The sequence below is a fragment of the Lycium barbarum genome, chromosome 5 (genome assembly GCF_019175385.1).
Source record: "Lycium barbarum isolate Lr01 chromosome 5, ASM1917538v2, whole genome shotgun sequence".
Classification (NCBI taxonomy): domain Eukaryota; kingdom Viridiplantae; phylum Streptophyta; class Magnoliopsida; order Solanales; family Solanaceae; genus Lycium; species Lycium barbarum.
The window spans coordinates 100,143,510-100,163,617 of record NC_083341.1 but is presented as its reverse complement, the minus strand read 5'-3'; the positions used below and the strand labels follow the sequence as shown (position 1 = coordinate 100,163,617).

The 20,108-nt window shown below is 37.8% G+C and overlaps 1 protein-coding gene and 1 long non-coding RNA gene across 2 annotated transcripts; both read right to left on the bottom strand.

The window, feature by feature from the left end:
• Positions 1-581: 581 nt before the first annotated feature.
• LOC132639585 (uncharacterized) lies at positions 582-12,263 on the bottom strand. Its single transcript, XM_060356025.1, has 9 exons — positions 12,068-12,263; positions 10,693-10,842; positions 10,405-10,631; positions 10,010-10,066; positions 4,692-4,967; positions 4,227-4,389; positions 790-4,070; positions 657-727; positions 582-585 (listed from the first exon to the last, which is right to left on the bottom strand). Exons 1-9 carry the CDS (start codon positions 12,261-12,263, stop codon positions 582-584), a joined length of 4,425 nt encoding a protein of 1,474 aa, XP_060212008.1.
• A 3,131-nt stretch (positions 12,264-15,394) lies between these two features.
• LOC132642578 (uncharacterized) lies at positions 15,395-19,506 on the bottom strand. Its single transcript, XR_009583249.1, has 3 exons — positions 19,397-19,506; positions 19,079-19,308; positions 15,395-15,761 (listed from the first exon to the last, which is right to left on the bottom strand). It is a non-coding gene; the product is annotated as an uncharacterized LOC132642578 (long non-coding RNA).
• Between the last annotated feature and the right edge of the window lie 602 nt (positions 19,507-20,108).

The following is a 20,108-nucleotide window of genomic DNA, read 5'->3' as shown; positions in this document are numbered from 1 at the left end:
GTAAGGAAAGAAAAGAAAAGAAAAGAAAGCCAAAAGAAACTATCCTAAAAAGAAACAAAAATGCTGAAGTATGAACTACATCCAAAATAGTATGGAGCCTAATCTGCTGCAGATCCTCTGTCTTGCCTTGATACCATTTCAGACACCTACAAGCTCTCACCAGGTGCTATGGTTCAAAGTCAAAATGAATACATATTCAGGCTTCTAGGATGGAGTAGAAATCCTCCATGTTCCTTCAGATGTAGCTGCTATCTCCTTGCCTTAATGTTGACCATTGTTTGCCATTGTCTCAGATTGCCTGATTGAAACAATCTTTAGAAGTCATACAAGAGAATGAGCTTAAAGAAGCTAATACCACTCTTGTACTCCTGCCAAAGATAGTGTCATACAGGTCCATATGCTATTCATGGCATGTTGAGATGCAAACTTGTTGCTGCTGCTACTCTCCAGATTGTTATTAATCTCCAGGTATGTGATGGTCCTTAGCTAGTCTAATCCTCATGTATGGTATATGTGACTTTTCTGTATTTAGTATTTTCCTTGCTTTCACAGGAAGTGAAGTAAAATTCTGAAAATGATGATCACCTGCAAAATCAAAAGCATAGTTAGTTAAAAAAATCAGCCAGTCCATTTCCTTCTCTCAATACATGCTCCACCTCACTTCCTTATCCCTCCTCAACCTTGAGATATCATTTATGATCATTGATATGCTCCATGGAGTCTCCCACTGCCCAGTTAAGATCATTTTCATAGTCATTGAATCTGTTTCCAACACCACTGGTAGCAGACTGTTGTAACACAGTATTCAAGACCCTCAAGTAGTGCCCTTGCTTCTGTTATCAAATTGGAACCATCTGGTATCCTTCTTACTGCTGCATACTGGAGATCACCTACTGTATTTCTAATACAAAAGGCCACAGAACTTGGTCTAGGATTTTCCGTAGAAGCTCCATCAGAATTACATTTATACCATCCTGGCTTAGGAAAGTCCCATTTCACTATCCTGCTTACAATTCTTGGCCTGTATGCTTCAAATATTTGTAGAATTTGAGGTATGCATCTTGGTAAGTTTTGCTGCCCTGGGAACCTCATTCTACTCATTTGATATATGATCATGTTTATCTCATAAATCACTTTGTTGATGGACATCCTCCCTCCATGTAGAACTGTATTCCTCCACTTCCATATCTGCCACATGGTGACCATTGGAATAGCTTTAAAGATTGGTCTGAACTTTGAGGGACAATCTGTATTCCACCAGACTTGAAGGAGTTGCCTGACTTGTTGAAACTGTGTTGTGATGCCAGCAACAGTTTTAACATAAGTCCACACTTTTGTAGCAATATTTCCTGTAACAAACAAATGGTCCACAGTTTCATATTGCCTGTGATCACAACAATAGCAGGTTGCCTCAGTATCTATCCCAATCCTTCTTACTACCTCTCCAACTGGTATTTTGTACTTCCACAACCTCCAGAAAAAGAATGATATCTTAAAAGGTACCCCTGATATCCATATATTGTTATAGACATCTGACTTGACTGCTTTGCTCCTCAGTAAATCCCATGCAGTGCCTACAGTAAATTTGCCTGATGCTGTCATCATCCATCTTGGCATATCCCACTCTTCTTTTGGTTCATGAAGGTGCAATTCTTCTAGTATATGATCCACAATATCCATAGGAAACAATTGCTGCAATTTTCCTAAATTCCAACCACCCTGCATCATTAGTTCTTTTACATCTTGAACACCCTCATCTATTACAAAATCTTCTGGTATGATGTGATATAGAGCCCCTAGTTTTGTCCAGTCTTCAAACCATACATTTGCAGTTCCACTCCTTGGTTCCCACCATATTTCTTGCTCTATATTATCTCTAGCCTCTATCATAGCCTTCCATACTTGAGAACCTCCCTTCCACTGCACAGTCTGAGGACTGTGCCTTTTGCAATATTTGATCCACATGTAATTTGCCCATAGAGTATTTGTTGTCCTGAATTTCCACCATAGTTTTGCACATAAGGCTTTAGACACATCAAACAAAGATCTAAATCCTACTCCTCCTTCTTCTTTTGGCTTACACAGATTTAGCCAAGATGACCAGTGTCTTCTTCTGCCTTCCTCACTTTTATTCCAGAAGAATCTTGAAAAGATTTTGTGCATATCATTGATAACACATTTTGGAGGTTTGATGGCTGACAACAGATGTATTGGCATACTCATTAATACATTATTGATCAGAACAACTTTTCCTCTAAATGATAGCAATCTTCCTTTCCAAGTCTGTAGCCTATTCTTGACTTTCTTGATCAGATCATTGTAATCAGCCTTCCTTTTCCTTGAATGTGTGACAGGACAGCCCAAATATGTAAAAGGAAAAGTGCCTCTTTTAAAACCAGTAATAGTCTCCACCTGTTGTATCAGCCCATTAGACACCTTACTGTGTACATGAAAAGATCTCTTGCCTTTATTTATAAGTTGGCCTGATACCTGCTCATATGCTTGTAGTACCTCCATAATTAACTCCAAAGATCTAGCATTAGCAGATGAAAAAATTATTGTGTCATCTGCATATGCTAGATGATTCAGATTTGCACTCCATTTGGGCATTCCATAACTTCTAAATTCATTATTCTCAAATAAAGAATTCAATGCTCTAGATAAAACTTCAGCAGATAAGATGAACAAGGCAGGAGAGAGAGGATCTCTTTGTTTAACCCCCCTGGTGGAATGAAAGAAACCATGTGCTTGACCATTAAGGAGTATAGAGTACCAGTTATTCGCTATCAGCCTCCAAACCATGTATATGAAAATTTCTGCAAATCCCATCTTCCTTAAGACTCTGATCAAATAACTCCATGATACTCTATCATATGCTTTAGCCATGTCAAGCTTAAGTACCACATTAGCTGGTTTTCCTCTTAGTCTAATGTCAGTCACAACTTCTTGAGTTAGTAGGACATTTTCAATGATACATCTGCCCTTAACAAATCCAGACTGGTTAGGAGATATCAGAGAAGGTAGAATTCCTTCCAGCTTATCCTGAACCACTCTAGAAATCACCTTATTGATGAAATTGCTGAGACTGATTGGTCTCATATCAGCAAAAGTCTCAATGTTGTTCTTCTTTGGTATCAGTACAAGGTGTGTATGTATGACTGACTTAGGAAGAGTTTGGCCATCAAAAAAGGCTTTCACCAGGTTGTATACATCAACACTAACAATGTCCCAACACACCTGATAAAAACTTCCAATCATACCATCTGGGCCACCAACACTATCTGCAGATAATTCAAATACAGCCTTCTTCACCTCCTCTAAAGTTGGCATGCTTAGCAGCTGATCATTAGTATCCTGATCCACCATACTAGGAACATGTTGTAGCAATTGGAAATCTAAAGGGTCAACCTCTTGAGAAAACTGCTGTTGATAAAATCTACAAGCTTCTTCTGCCAACAGTGACTCCCCTTCTATCCAAACACCTTGTTGATTCTGAATTCTTCTGATCTGCAATCTCTTTCTCCTACCATTCACAATACTATGAAAGTACCTTTTATTTCTGTCACCCTCGGCAAAACTAGTCATATGTGACTTTTGTCTCCAAAATTCTTCCTCATAATGAACATATTTTTTCAATGCTGCTTGTGCTTGCTGTAGCACCATCCTATTCACAGGAGTAGGATCCTCTTCAAAACATTGCTCCTTAATTCTCACCACCTCTTCCCTTACTGTTAGTTGCTTGAAAATATCACCAAAAGTTGCCTTACTCCAAGCAGTTAAAGCAGATTTCACATTTTTCAATTTCAGCTTGAATCTGATAAAATCATCCCCTTCAAAATCTGTGATCCATGCCTGATCAACCACCCCCAAAAAGGACTCATGTTCTGTCCAGAATTTTAGAAATCTGAAAGGCTTCCTCATGTGATGTGAAGATTCACCACAAGTAAGTAGTAAAGGAGCATGGTCTGAGCCAGTTCTGGATAAATGTTGCACCTCCATATGTGTAAACCAATCTTGTAGTTTTGAGTTTGCAATCATTCTATCCAGTCTCTTGAAAATACAGTCACTACCTACCCTCCCATTCCACCAAGTAAACAGACTCCCCTTATAATTTATATCAAACAGCTCACATGAATTAATACAAAATGCAAAATCCTCATATTCATCTGGGAATACAGGTAAACCACCAATCTTCTCATCTTCATTCATAATGACATTAAAATCACCACCTACCAACCAAGGCAATTCCATTTGATCAGCCAAACTATACAGACTATCCCATAAACTGATTCTTTCCAGTTGATCACACTTTGCATAAACCATGGTTACCATAAGTGACTTATCCCATTCTTGGAAAAACGACTTTATAGTAATCTGTTGTTCCTGATCCTGCAGTATCTCCACATCCACATTATCATTTACAAAGAACCATATTTTACCATTGCAGTTGTAGTGGGCATATGTCATGCCTATTCTCCTTCTATATCCCTGAATATGCCTATAGTGTTGAAAAGGCTCCATTAAAGCTATAATGGAAAATTTGTGATGTCTGTGCAGCATTTGGACTCTGTGAAAAGCTTTTTGTGTGTTCACAGATCTAATATTCCAAAAGAGTGTCTTCATCATCATTTAAACATAGGCTTACAACCTCTCCTTGGTACCACTCTTATAGGAATAGTATCTGTGTTTACCTGTTTCTTTCCTTTCTTAGAGATTTTTTGCCTAGATCTTGGTGAGATGTCAGCTTCTTTGACCACATTATTAAAAACCTGCTCCACAGAAACCTCTTCCTCACTTTCATTGAATTTGTTCTTGCCCTCATCATATTGCACCTCAGCTCCCACATTAATATTATGAGAGATCACATCATGCAGTTCCTTCAAAGGAGATTGTTTTCTCTGATGAATCAGTGGTTGAGCATTGTCCATTTCCACTTGTGCCACTGCCAAATCCTTGATCACTTCCCTCTGAGGAGAACCAGAAAGTCAGGCTGAGGACATGGTGGTTTACGAACTCACTTTACGGTCCGTATTTCAGTTTACGGTCCGTATTTCAAGTCGTCTTTAACCATTCGAGCATTAGACAGAAAGTTGAAGTTTTGGGACTTGAAATACGATATGGTAGTTTATGGCCCGTAAACTACTTTACGGTCCGTATTTCATTTTACGATCGACTGGGCCGAAGTGCAAATCTGCAGCTTTCACGTCTTCAGAACCTATAATTAGTCATTATGGAGTATAACCTATCTCTTATTGGAATTGCCTTTGGAATCTTACTTAGGGTCGTCAAACGTCGTTCCCTTCTTATTAAAACATCATATACGCTATGCCCTTTGTTAGCCTATCCACTGTACGTTCGCGGGGAAATTTTCAAGGTGTAACAGGTGGTGGGGCTTTGGGAAGGGGGTGGGTGGTGCAAAAAACCAAAAACAAAAACTTTTCAATTTTTTTTTTAAAACCAAAATTAATTTGTTTTTGGAGGGTAGGGGTGGGGGTGGTGGGGTTTTGGGTCAAGAGGGATGGGTGGTGCAAAAAAAAAATCAAAACTTTTTTTATTTGGGGGTGGGGGTGGAGGGAGGGGGTGAGGGGTGGGAGGAGGCGGGAACAAAAAACGAAAACTTTTTTTTAAAACCAAATTTTTTTTGGGAGGTTGGGGGTGATGGGTCACCGGGGCGGGGGGGGGGGGGGCTTTTTTTTTTTTTTGTATTTTGCAAAAGTTTAACAAGTTTTAAAATTATATTTTGGACCCAATTAACTTAATCACAAATTTAAGTGGCCTTTGACCTTGCCTGGTCAAAGTTGTCACCTTTAGTAATTAGTAGACTTCAGTGTCACCTTTAGTTAAATTTTTGTAGTACCAAGATAATTAGTTCATTGGCGTAATGAATAGGTGAAAGGTGTTGAGATCTAAATTTTGCCCTCTATTAGTTTTATTTAGTTAGTCGGACTTCTTGAATCACAAACGGAATAAAATATACACTTTTACTAATTAAAATGATTTTATAAAATTGTTTCGGTGACACTTTGCCATTCATTTGGCAAAATATTATCTAGTATATTGTTGTGTATCATTTGCATATTTTTGCATATTTCTTATAATGGTCAAGCATATTTATCAAGATTTAACTCAAAATAGGGAAAACAATTATTTAATTAATTTTTTAAACTAAACAATGATTAATTGATAAACATTTTACTCTGTTAAATCAAGAAGTTTGATTAATTTAGCTTTGATTTCAAATACTCTCAAGTTCGGCTATAATAGAAATGATTAATTAATTTTTCGCACTATTTGAGGTTACAATTGATATGATTTTTACCAGGTTTCAAATTAGTTTATAGCCACCATTTGCAAAACTAAACGTTTTCATTTTGACCCTTATTATTCTCGTGAATTGGTCCAATTCTTTTCATTTTCTGCCGAAACCGGTCCAACCTGGACCAGACCCGTCCGACTCGCGTATAAAAAGAGGAAGAGCCTTTTTACCCTTTTCATTTTCTCGAAGGCAAGGGTTGAAAAACCCTAGCCGCTTATCATGCTCCGCCAAATAATGGCAAAGAAAAAGATGTTCGTCACTTTTTTAGGCAATTGTTTGACCATTTCGGGAGCTTTGTCCCTTCTCCGTCGATATACCAGCACGCGAAGGTAAACACCCCTTCTCTCTCTCTCACTTTTTCTTTTTGTACGCAACCAGGACGGTGTCTTAATGAATTTTGTCCTCTTGTTCATGATTTCTATTACATTTCAACGATTCACAAGGATTCAATGAGAATTCCTTAAAATCCTTTAGTCCCACATCGGTTCTTGTCATGACCCGGCTAGGGGCCGCGACGGGTACCCGGGGCTAACCACCGAGCACCGCTCGTACTATCATTTACCTAACCCATTTAACAATCATTCATCTATTTCCGGTTAACTTTAAAAAGAGGATTTGCTTTTCATTACAAAGATATAACACGTTAATACAAAAACATATTTCAATATACTTATGCACATGCGTACTACCTACGTTGTGGAACCACACAACCCACATCGAGCATCTATGAGCCTCTATTGAGTGGCATACAAATATATACACAAAAGGAACAACCAATTAGCACCTCCGGAAGATGGAGTGCTCTTCAGCTCGGCTAGTGACTCCTATCAGTCTGGACCGCTTTCCCGTCTACCTGTGGGCATGAACACAGCATCCAAAGAAAAGGATGTCAGTACGAGCATTGTACTGAGTATGTAAGGCATACATCAAGAAATAAAGTAAGAATAAGAAAGTAAAGTAAGTACAAGGATATGATCGATACTCTTAAGGCGGATCCATGCATGCATACTCATAAAGCATCATATAGTAAATTGCTGCGGAACGCGCAGCCCGATCCATATGTCATCATATGTTAGTGCCGAGAAACGTACGGCCCGATCCATAAATATAATAAGTTAGTGCCGAGGAACGTACGACCCGATCCATAAACCATATATCCCGCGTCCGGGATGAAATCATGATATGCCAGCTGACCAGGTGGCTATGCGTCTATAGCGCCTCACCTTTCCCCATTTCCCCTGAAAACATTTTCATATCATATATATACATACATAATATACATAGCATGCTTGAGAGCCCAAGGAAAAGCTGTAAGTACGTCGGAGTGACGTAAGGTCGAAAGCCTCCGATTATGTTATGGAGTAATCATCGTCGCTTTGTCTCACCTTGAAGGAACAATTATTATAAGGCGAGACTATCAATGAAGAATAGCATTAAAAGAAAGCATAGAATAAAATCATGAACTTCATAAGGCATCCATCCATATACTTTGGAAGATTTAGAAATAAAGTCACCATCCATGAATAAATTGAGAAATTAGTAAATAGCTCGACGTTCTCATATAGTCCTTGAAATCGTAAACTTGAAACTTTTAAACATAAGATCGTTCTCATCATAGTCATCATAATGATATTTTCACTTTTGACATCATCGTTGTCATTGAAAAAAAATATCCTTCGTCGTTATCATAAGAACTCACATAATCACAACCTTTGGTTTTGGAAAATAGGAGTACTTGGAAAACATTTATGGAATATCGAGAAGGAAATCATGCTTCGGAATCTTAGACTTTTTAACCTTTGATAGCAAGGAAAAGATGGGAGCATTTATGAAATCGTAAGCTAGGGATCATGCCTTTGAAAGAAAGGGAATAGCCTCACATACCTTGGTCGTTTAGCTAAGATATCGCTCACTTGTTCTCCGTCAATATCACGTCGTTACCTTCATAAGAGAATACGTATCAACATTAGTAACTGACAATAAGAACGCATCGCTAATTCTAGGAACAGTCGGACAACGCTGTCTTCGCTCATACCATTTTTCTCATGTTTTATATCAACTCCCAACATTCATAATATTACTTGCAATATCATCATCGACAATCGTCATTTACGTACATTTAGCAAAATCCACCATTTTCCTCCAATTTTCCCTTATTTCTACTTCTAGCTCATCCTTGCGTTTTCATACATTTACTGCTTGTTTCATGATATAAACATCATTTATAACGTACTTGTATTCACAACACTTCAATATTCATAGTTCAATTCCACTATCATTCATTTATGTCACTATTCACTCAATAATGACCCATTTCTATGTTCTTCTACATTTCAAGTGTCTAGGCTTTCCAATACTTCAAACAACATGAAAAAATCATGAAACTTACCTTCGGTGATGGTTGAACAATCCTTAAGTTGAAATACTTCAATTAGCCAAAACCCTAGTTCCACCTTCTTTGAAATTTCTTCACTTAGAAGATCCTTTGATGTGTTCTTACACTTGATTCCATGAAATTAGTGTTGTTGGTCTTGATATCCCCTTTGATTCTCTTGAATTCTTGTGGAGGAAATATTTGGAGAGTTCTAGAAGTCTCTTGAGTTGTCTTGATGAAAAATGAAATGAAATGAGCTTAAGTCCCTCTTAATAATCCCAAAATCTGATCTTTAATGAATTCTTGTCGGGATGAACAGTGGTCGTAAACCACCATATACGGACCGTATTTTGATTTACGGTCCGTCCTCCATGGTCGTATTTAACCATTTCAAAGACAGAAAATTTTGGCTGAGGAACATGGCAGTTTACGACTGAGGTTTACGGTCCGTAAACCAGTTTACGGGCTGTCCTCCAAGTCGTTTTTAACCATGTTCACAATTTACAGAAAGTTGAGTTTTTGGACAAGCTGGAGGACGATTGCACTATACGGTCCGTAAATCACTTTACCCCCGTATAGTGCCATATACGACCACTGGACAGAAAATGTTCCGCGACTTTCTTATTTTCCAAAACTTCTTAATTAGCCATTCCCGCCTTAACAAAACACCATACCCTCAAAATTTTCATCATTCCACTCATCATACAAGTGCGGAGAAATTTCCGAGGAGTAACAGTTCTAAACCAAAAGATTGGGTTTTGGGGTTCTATATAAAGAACTTGTTATACTTCGTAAATTCGAGTTAGGTGTGAATGTGTTTAATGAGTATTTATGTGACATTTTATCCATATGAAGTCTTATCGGGAAGGGTTTGGGTGGAAATAGTTGTTTTAAGATCAAGACAAATAGTAAGGTGAATACTATTTGATAGAATCGACTAAGTTTACGACAGGTCTGACTTCCAACCAGTGTACGTGAAAATCCGTTGCGAATTTGAGAAAACTTCAAACATGAATGTTGTAGCCCTTTCTTTTTTGATAACTGAAAGATTTCATTTAATCATAAGTGATCATTAGAAAGCTAAGCAGGGCTGACCCACTGCTCTCTCAATAGCAACACGTTGCTATGTACAATACAAGAAATAAACTAACTAGTAACAGTGAAAACAATTTAGGCAAAAATAGCTAAACAGAATTTGCTATGGGTTTGAATTTCAACTAAGTAGAGCAGACTTCCACAACTAAATTCTGCATCCTCTGATGTGCATATGAAGTGCATATCCTATCAGCTGAATTCATTTCCCTCTAGATGATATATACAATCATAGCAAAACAGTATGCAGCAATAGAGCTCTCTCCATTCCTTCTTCTTGCCATCTGGCAGGCCCAGGACAATTCATCAGTCCAAGAGCTAACATTTCTAGTATAGCCTAACCACACTAGTAGCCTACTCCAAACAGTTCTTGTTATACAACAACCAAAAAATAGATGATCAAAAGGTTTCTCTAGATGTTGCACAGAAAGCACAATCAGTTGGTACTACAATCCCAATCTTCAAAAGCCTATCAACTGTGGTCAATCTATTTTGCATAGCCAACCATAGGATGAACTTTAATCTGGGGTGCAAAGTAGTATTCAACACTACACTCTTCCTGGCTACTTTGGGGGTATTGGGGGGTAAATAAGCAAGTAAGCCTCATGAATCTCAAACTTACCCTTGCTATGCAATTTGGCTTGTCTAGTAAGTAGATCCCCCTGAAGTTGCCCGCATGTTGCAGTAGCAAGTCCCTTGTTTGCAATATTTTCCTCACAACCCAAGAAGCTGCCTTAGGTATAGGAAATGATTCCAGGGGTTTGTTCTTGATATAGAAAATGTTGATCCACCTGATCCACAAGGAGTCTTTCTTGAGAGCAACAGCCCAAAGATGCTTCAAGATAGCAGCTTTATTCCAAAGGATCAAATTTAGGACAATTAGACCCCCTGCAGCTTGAGGTTGACAGACCTTTGCCCAGGTGACTCTCAGCAGCACCTTTCCACGAGAATGATCTACACACTGCATCTATCATCTTTATAATTTTCTTGGGCAGGATAAATATATAGGCCCAATAAGTCTGAGCACCAAACAAGACAACTTTAATCAACTGGAGTCTTTCTGCATAAGACAACAGTCTAGAAGCCGTCATGTTTTCCTAGCATTGAATTTCTCAACCAGAGGCAGACATTGACACTTATTTTTATTTTTTTAGGAGAGTGGGAGTCCAATACTTGAAGGGAAGTGCCCCTTCAAAATATCTTAGGTCCTGCAATATTTCCTTGCTTCTTCTCATCAGTAAGGCCAGCCATATATATAGAACTCTTATCAACATTTGCTTATAGTCCTGAAGCACAAGAGAACTTCTAAAATGTAGCTTGTAGTAACTGGATAGATGAGAGATCAGCTCTACAGAACAAAAGTAAGTCATCTGCAAAACAAATATGAGTTACCCCTAGCTTTTTATAGCTAGGGTGAAAATTAAAGTCCCTGTTCAAAGCTAGTTGAGTCATCTCTCTTTGCAAATACTCCATGGCAATAACAAAAAGATAAGGTAACATAGGGTCACCCTGTCTTATACCCCTTTTTCCCAGGAAATGGCTTTGATAACCCACCATTCATCACTAGGGAGTAAGACACCGAAGTTAAACATTCTATTATCCAAGAAATAAATTTGAAAAGGAACCCCAGGTCAACTAACACCCTCTGTAGAAAACTCCAATTGACAGTCTCATAAGCTTTTCTCAAGTCAACCTTCCACACACACCTTAGAGACATGCCCTTCCTTTAAAAAGTTCACGACTCACAAGGATGTTGTCAATGATGCTCCTCTCCTTCACAAAGTCCCCCAATAACAGTTTTGAGCCTCAGAGTTAGCACTTTATCTGCATACATAATATGCATACATAATCTGTCCTACTGCGCTTGCTAGCTTTCTCAAAGCATAAGTCGACCAACAACCTATTAGGAGACCAGGGAATTTGATCCACCGAGGAATATTAGTAAGGCATTCTGGATCAAAATCAAAGTTAATATCCCAATTTCGCAATTTTAGAGGTTTGTTGTGATAAGTGTATGGTCCTGTCTGCATAACTAGGCCCCTTTCCCTAACTGTATCAAATCTAAACAAGCAGTAACCTTCATCATGATGTAGAATTTACGGCTTCGAGACAAACCCTCAAACTGCTGTAATATAGTTGTCCATAGACTTCTCATATGGATTGTCACCCAACACATAACCAATTAGTGTTGAGTTCCAATAATCCTCCTGTTCCCTTATATCTTCTTTAATAAACAACCACTCTACCATTACGTATAGCAGGCGGTACATAGGATAGAGGCTTACCTATTTTAGAATTTCGATCGTTGACCTGAGGTTTAGCCTCCGATGGAGGTGTTGCTGCAGTAGCCGGTGTTGTCGATGCTGAGGTTCCAATTTTAGATAATTGGAGACGTCTCAATGCATGCGTATTCAGCACTTCTTTGCCCTTTTGACCTTTTGTGACTGTTTGGCAAGGTCTGAGAGAGCTGCGCTTCTTCATCGTTAATGGCTTCAACTCCCTCTTGAATAGCCTAGAAGTGCTCGTTAATGGCTTCAACTCCCTCTTGAATAGCCTGGAAGTGCGATGGGAGGAAACTACCAAACGTCAATGGTTGTAGGTGCTGTGGGATTCCATTTGGTGGAGTAACTAAGGCGGTTATCATCACCGTTGTCGGTGTTCGAGTCATCAGCAGCACCATTATTTTAGGGTTCTTAGCATACGTTGGCAACCTCGCTTAACATGCACTGAGAGAGGAAAAACATGGGCCTCTTTCAAATACCTTTCTAACCATATATGGCCTAGCTCAATTAGAGCTTTGTGCTAGGAGTTATGCCTGTTTTACCGAATGCTGCCTATTCAGTGAAAAATTGGCCTAGCCCGACGCAGGCCGCCACGCCCAATGCCCTATGCCAAACAAAATTTTCAGAGAAATGAAAAATTAGCAGGATCAGTAAAATATTCCTAGTGCGGGGTAGGCTGCAACGCCCCACGCACCGCGCCAAGCCTTTGTCACGACCCAACTCGTGGATTGCGTGAGCACCCACAATTTCCCTGGTGGCCCACCTTTCCTTCTCAATAGTTCAAATAATCAAGCGGAAGAACATATAACTACTAAGTGCGTAATAATACTACAATGCCCCAAAATATGGTCTAAGTATACATAAGTCTGGAATGTAAAATAACAAAGTCTGGAATACTGTCTCGGAATAATGGATAGATATCATAAGAAGAGTTTTCCGGGCTGCTGATCAGGAACATATCTCACCCTGGAAATTCATACTCAAGGCCTCGAGAAGATTACTCACTAGGTGTTGAAGTGGAACCTGTAGCAAACTTGCACTCAAAAACGAATACAACAAGGTAGTATTAGTACAAATACTATGTACTGGTGGTAGGTCTGCCGACAACAATTAGTTCACATATATGAAGAAAGAATAAACAAGTAGACATGTAAGCTAAAAAGTACGTAACGAACCAATCAACAATGAAATCATCTCAATAATGAAAAATGGATGTATATTGCAATGCAATGCACTGACCAAACCTTAAACCTGTACACACGCAGCTATGGACAGAATCTCGATGTCTCAATAGTCATCCATGGGGGGGACCCTCGAAGTCCATGTACTCGAGTCCTCATCCCGGCCAGAAACCTCGGGCAGCGAGTAAATCACATTCCGCTCCGGTAACAATCTCGGATCACGGATTCTCATCTCTTTCATATACAATTCGGCAAAGACCTTGGATGAACTCCTTTGTCTCACTTATCATCATCAGTAACAAGTCACAGTTTATATCAATGCATCATATGAAATGAGAGTGTATGCAATGCAAGATATCATAATGAACAACAAATAGAAATAGAGTCTCATTCGTGTCTTATCATAAGCACACATCATTCTTTTCCCGTTCGATGATAAGTGACATAAGCAAGAGAGACTATATGCATACATGAGTCACAATAAAGGGCGACAAGCCCAACTCATACAACAAGGCGACAAGCCCACAATCAACGATAACCAACCTAAATAGAATTCCATCCCAACTTCATCCCAGTCTAGCCGAAAAGGTTACCTACCTCGATACCAAGGGGGTGCCACTGTAATGGTTTGCATTTCGCAGGCGGGATTAGCGCTCGAAAAAGCTACTAAGAACTACTTATAATGTTTAGTTTCCTGTGTAAGAATACTGTCATGGCATATCATTTTGGCTTTAAAAGAATTAATGATTTCCCTTTAAATAAGGGTAGTTTAAGTTCGGATTAAAAACATCCGTGATAATTTCCTCAGAACTATTTTCTCAAACTCCGGCTTTGAAGGAAATTTCACTTATTTATTCATCAAGCCGGGTCTAACCCAAATTTTTCTTTTACTTTCTTTTCTCAGATTTCTCAAATTGAAATACACTTTATTTATTTCTTTTCAGAAATAATCAACTTTTTTGCAAGAAAAAGTGAAACATCCCAAATCCTAGGTTACCTGTAGGGGTTTCAATATCTATACAAATGTTTGCATATCATACAGAAAATAATGTAAAACTTATATAGGAAGGGAAAGAAATTTAGCTTTTACGGTCTTAGGCTAAATCATTCAGCAGCCTTGTTCTCTTTCTTCTATATTCTTCTAATCTTTCATCCGAAGCTCCAAGCATCCGGTCCTTTTACTTTGTGCTCGAGCTTTTGCTTTCTGTGCTTTGATAGCCACACCCCATAAGGTGACGTTTAGGAACATAAACAATAATATCCCTCGGACTCGCATCAAACTTTGAGAGCTTTGATTACGGAGGCTCAGGCTCACAGTTCTGAATGGCAAAGGAACTTGAATCACGTCGTGGCTGCAAACTAAGGGTCTATATATACTAGTTGCCTTGCCAAGCGCATGTTGGTTCCTACCTCGTGATATCATCCTTGCCTAAAACCGAGGGATAACGTTTCCGGACAAGGCGTGGCCTCAATATAGTATCATATTCAAATCAATGTAATATCATCAGAAGTGTAGCATCTGAAAATATCAACATGATGCCACTGTCTCAAACAACTTTGAAGCAACAAATTTCTTTTTAAAAAAAACAGTAGCAATTATGCTAAGAATACAGCAGTAGTGAGCACCAAATCTGCTCAGAGTACAGCAAACTGTTTCTTTTCGTGAGGGCAGTAAGTTCTGCTTCAAAAATGTTCCAACAACAAGCTGGTTACAACATCCTAAAGTGCATAGTTAAAATATAGAAACTAAGTGCAGCAATTGGCACAAATGCTTCAGCCAGTTGTTATCCCAAATGCAGGCAGTAACTCTCTCAAATGCAGTACCAGTGTAAATACTAAGAAAAATATTTCTCATTTGAGTATGACATGATCAGAATATGTAGAAGCTGAAGTATGATAGTCTCAAGTGCAACATAGCAGCTATAGTAGCTAGCAGCAGTTGCTCTCAAAGATGACAACAAGATAACCTTAAAATGAAGCCAAAATTTAGCTCAATAGTGCAGCAAATCTGTTCAAGAGTAACAATAACAACTATTAGTAGCAGCTTGGCCATATTTCAAGCTTCAAAATATCCAAACAAACCCATCTTTGGTTGCACAAATAACTCAGTAACACAAACAATAACCCATCTTTGGTTAAATGTAGCAATTTGTTTCTCAAACCTGCAGCAGCATCTTTCAGGCCAACTAGCAACAACAAATTTACTAAAAGAGATGGCATTTTTCAGCCCTTAAAATGTAGGAAATAATCCTTTCAAGCTATAGTCACTTCTACCAAATATGGGAGCAACTAAGTCTCAAGCATAACAACAGATTTGCTCAAGATGTGCAGGAAACTGTTTCTTTGAATGTGGCTGATAGCAACAACAATGTAACAGTAATCCCATAAGGGCATCTGACCAAATTCAGCTCAACATACCTTCAACAACCATTCTTAGCCACGTGTAGTATCTGTCTAAAAAACCAGCAACAAGCAGCAGAGCTAGGAGCTTTACTCACAAGGCAACCAGAGATGTCCTAAAAAACCAGCAACAATCCATTCTTTGTCAAGTAGCAACTCAAGGACTATACTAAGTAGCCAATCACTAGAAATAATTATCAGGAAGCATACATCAAACAACTTAGTGTTTTTTTAAGAAGGAGTGAACTTAAAGACTGATCATGAATCATCAGACTAGCCAATCAAACTTCAAAAGACAAGACAGCAAAGGTGGTTACCACTATCCTATTCCAATGCTGCAACAATCCAAAGGTTTCTAGAACCTCGGCATGGCCTGCTATTGGAGCCCTAAACCAATCCCTCTGTTTGCCTTGGCTACAAAGGAAGTGAAGGTTCAAGTAAGGAAATCACTCAAAGAGGTAGCTTTAGGGATGCTAAAATATTCTAAACTTAGCAAATATTTCTAAGTGAATGCCAAATGAAGACACTGGACAGGAACTTTCACACATGATGACATGGACTTCAATCATAGAAAATGACAAACTTCAAACAAAGTCCAAACTGGGAATGGACAGATTATATAGACATCAAGACAAAAACTTAATGAAATAGAGTCCTAGAATTTGGTTAAGATTTTGGGAAAATTTAATGCTCAGCAAACCAAGGATGCTTGTCTAGTTGACACTCAGCTCCCTCAACTCAAACCAACTTAAACAAGATAACACTAAATAGAAGTAGAGAAGACTCAATTATAGGATTTTTGCAATCCAACAATTTACAACATGTAGTTAAAGGGCAGTTTCATTTCCATTCCTGAATAAGCCAAGTCTCAACATTAGTTAAAAGATGGAGTATATAATCTCACTCCCAGTCTAACAGTTTTATACATCTGGTGAACCATTGCTAATTGTTGAAAATAGATTTCACACTTGTACAAGAATTCTGGACTTCAACAATCTTAGAAAACTCTAACAGAAAATACTACAAACAACATCAGGCAAATTGTGAGACCTCATGTGTACTCTGAGAATCCAAATAGGAAAAAGAAGGAGAAAAAAAAAAAAGATAGAGGGCCTTAGAGGCACATACATGTCATTCAACTTATAAAATGGTAATTGACTTTAAACCTCAATTATCATGGAGAATGTTCAATTCCGTAGAGACAGATCAGGGAAAGAGGAAACAATGAATGTCCAACAAACCTAGCTTATACACAGTTTGGGGACTTGATGTGATCATACAAAACTCATAGTTAAAGACAATGACTAAAAATAGTTGAGTCTATTTTTCATACTTATCCTTTTTATTCTTATACAAGTTCTCTCTTTTAAAGACAATGTAGTTGAGTCTAATACCTATGCACAACAAGGTCTTGATTCAGAAAAACAGTCTTCCCTATATAGTGCACCAAAACTAAACAAAAGAGTTCTACTTTATCAATTTGCATCATAAATGTGCATAGTTGTAACTGCATAATATCCATGTGCATCATACAGGATGTTTGGGAACTACTGAAGCTTAAAACAGCACATAGTTACCTTGACACAGAGCTAATCAATTTAATAACTCATAACAATAGTTAAGAAAGCATATTCTTGCATATTTAAAGCCTATTTAAGTACTCAAAGGTCATATTTCTTTGATACAATTCAAACTGGGAAACAATCTCATATTTAAGAGAAGAGTGATCATCATTAAAACCAACTTTTAGCCAATTGTGAATTCTACTTAGGCTATATCCCGGAAACTATTAACAGACTTAAGATTTCCCTTTAAATCACTCTAAAGCTAAGTGACAGCCTCTTGGAGTCTCTGGCATTAGATTAGATGTTTAGTGTGGCCTTAAACTTATTATTACTGAATCCCATTTAGCAGCCAAACAGTCTTGTTTAAACCATTTATCAATTTCTAGTGTATCGTCATATCAGGTAACCAAGACAGAGATGACTCCCCAACACTTGCTGGACAAAGAACAACAATTTGGTCATAAAATAACACACAGGTACAGGGTATATATTGAGTACTCCTATATTTCAACCAATAGGGCAAATTCATGAAGTCATTGACCATGTGCAAATGATGAAGAAGAACAATTATCTATATGAATCCAGGTGTGAACTCAGACTCAAGCTATATACATATTTTAAGTAGTCTAGCCTTGAACCTTCCACAGCATCACCCTATCCTTTATGAAAATATCTTTTTATCCTATTAAGACCACTATCCTCAATCAAAGTGATTCATCAGTTGACTAGTGACCCCTTAGTCATTTTTTAAAACAACTTAAGGGCACATATGTTATACTTCCAGGATCCTAACTCTTTTTATGGATCCTTTTGAATTTGTTTACACTTACAGGGATGTCTAAGAGCATTTAACCTTCTAAGTGGTTCTTGGCAGACCTCAATTACACATATGAACTTGGATTTTTATCTTATCTTTACATAGTGATGAACTATCTCCTTTCCCTTAGTTACTATCTATTAACAGTATCAAAAATCAAGACAAACAAGAAGAATTGCTTCTTTCAAACCAAATATCAATTCAAAGAGAGGACACTCAACCAAAACAGGGCTATTTTTAGCAGAAAGCATCAAATTTTGGAATGATCCCCAAAAATAATAAAATAAAACAACACCCCTCTTCTGAAAAAAAACTAGGACTGAGAATAATAGGTACTTTAGCAACCAGGTTTCAAACACACAGAGGCATAATACTCTTTCATTTAAATGCTCAGAAGAGTCCTTCTCCAGGACAAAAGCCTCCCCAAACAGTGATGCAGAGCCAAATACAAGACATTACTAATCAAGTTTAAAACCATACATATGTATATCAAGATTTTCAAGGCATACAGATACCTTAAAGAGTTATTTTAACAATGTTGAAGCCTAATGTAGCATCTACTCATCCAGACTCAACCTAACTCTCAAGTTTACCAAACCAGAAACTACACGAAAGAATGCCATAAAAAAAAGTTTTCAAAATAGAATTTAACTCAAAACAGTTCCATCTTGCATTTCAAATCAGTGAAGAAATGGAGACTAAATGTTAACAAGCAAAGATTCACAATGTATGCTAGACCAATACATAAGCTTTACATAATCTTTAACTTGAGCTCAACCAATAGTGTGACTTAGACCAGGACATCCTTAATCTGCATATTGAACCAAAAGTAAAGCCTGGAGTGATTATTTACCTAGCTATGCTTAAACAGTGAATACTTTGAGTTCAAAACACTTAATTTATAACTAAATTCTTATATCAACACTGAAAGAACTCATCAGAATTAGGATCAAGTCTTGTTAGCAGCTTATATTACACCAGTATACACCCCAAAACACCTATCTCAAACCTTGTAATTAACATTACATAAAGAAGGGACTTTAAGAATTACCTTTTTGCCGAGCAGCGACGGGGGCGACGAGAGACGACAAACTACCTTTCACACTAATCAATTTTCGACGAACGGAAACGACTTTGCAAAAATTAAAGTACGAGCTCGAACTTCCTCAAAACTCAAGGATTTTGCTGAGCTTCTAAGTGTTCAAACTCTTGAGGGTTGTCAAAAACCCCATTGTGGGTGTACAAACCCATTGTGGCTATGTTCTTCCCCCTGAAAATCTTCTTTAAAAATGAAGAGAAGGGTTTCTATTTATAGAACCCAAATAAATTATGACCGTTCACCAATTGAACATTCAAATCCCAAACTTACCAGAGAAGATAAGCAAAATCCGTTGCCAATTGAAGAGACAAAGTACATGTTACCGTTGAAAAATGAGTTGGAGGTGTACGTTTTTACAGAGAGTTGTAGGGTTCTGCCCGTTTTAAGGAATTAGAGGGGTTTGGGATTTGTTTTTTGTTGGAATAAAAGGGACAATTCGGCAGGGTCATGTGGGAATTAAATTGGGCTCAGCGTTCTTTGGGCTGCATAATAAGAAAGAGGACTGATTTTCTTTTGGGGGAAAGAGTGGCTATGATTGTATTAAAAACATAGCCGATTTTGTTTCAATTGTAGCCAAAACGTTTGAGAGATAGCCAAATTAAACCCATGCCTTTTCAATAAAGTTGAGATGAAATAATTATCCAATTAATTAGCTGAGCTTCCTGACTTCAACAAAGTAAAATATGCCTCTAAATCGACAATTAAAATACGTACTTAATTAAAACACTTGTTCTTGTGCAAAGTGATTTTTGAATTGATAAAACCGACATAACTTATACTTAAAGTTATATGTAAAATATATATAATACACATTATGGTATTTGGCCAATGAAATGGCAAAAATATTACCTAAAACAGTTTTAAAAGTTTTTTTTTTGATCTTCTGAATAATTAAATTATTCTGTTTGGGATCCAAGAAGCTCGATTAGTTAATTTGAATATTTGGAGGGCAAAAATTGGGTGTCAACATCCACGACCTATC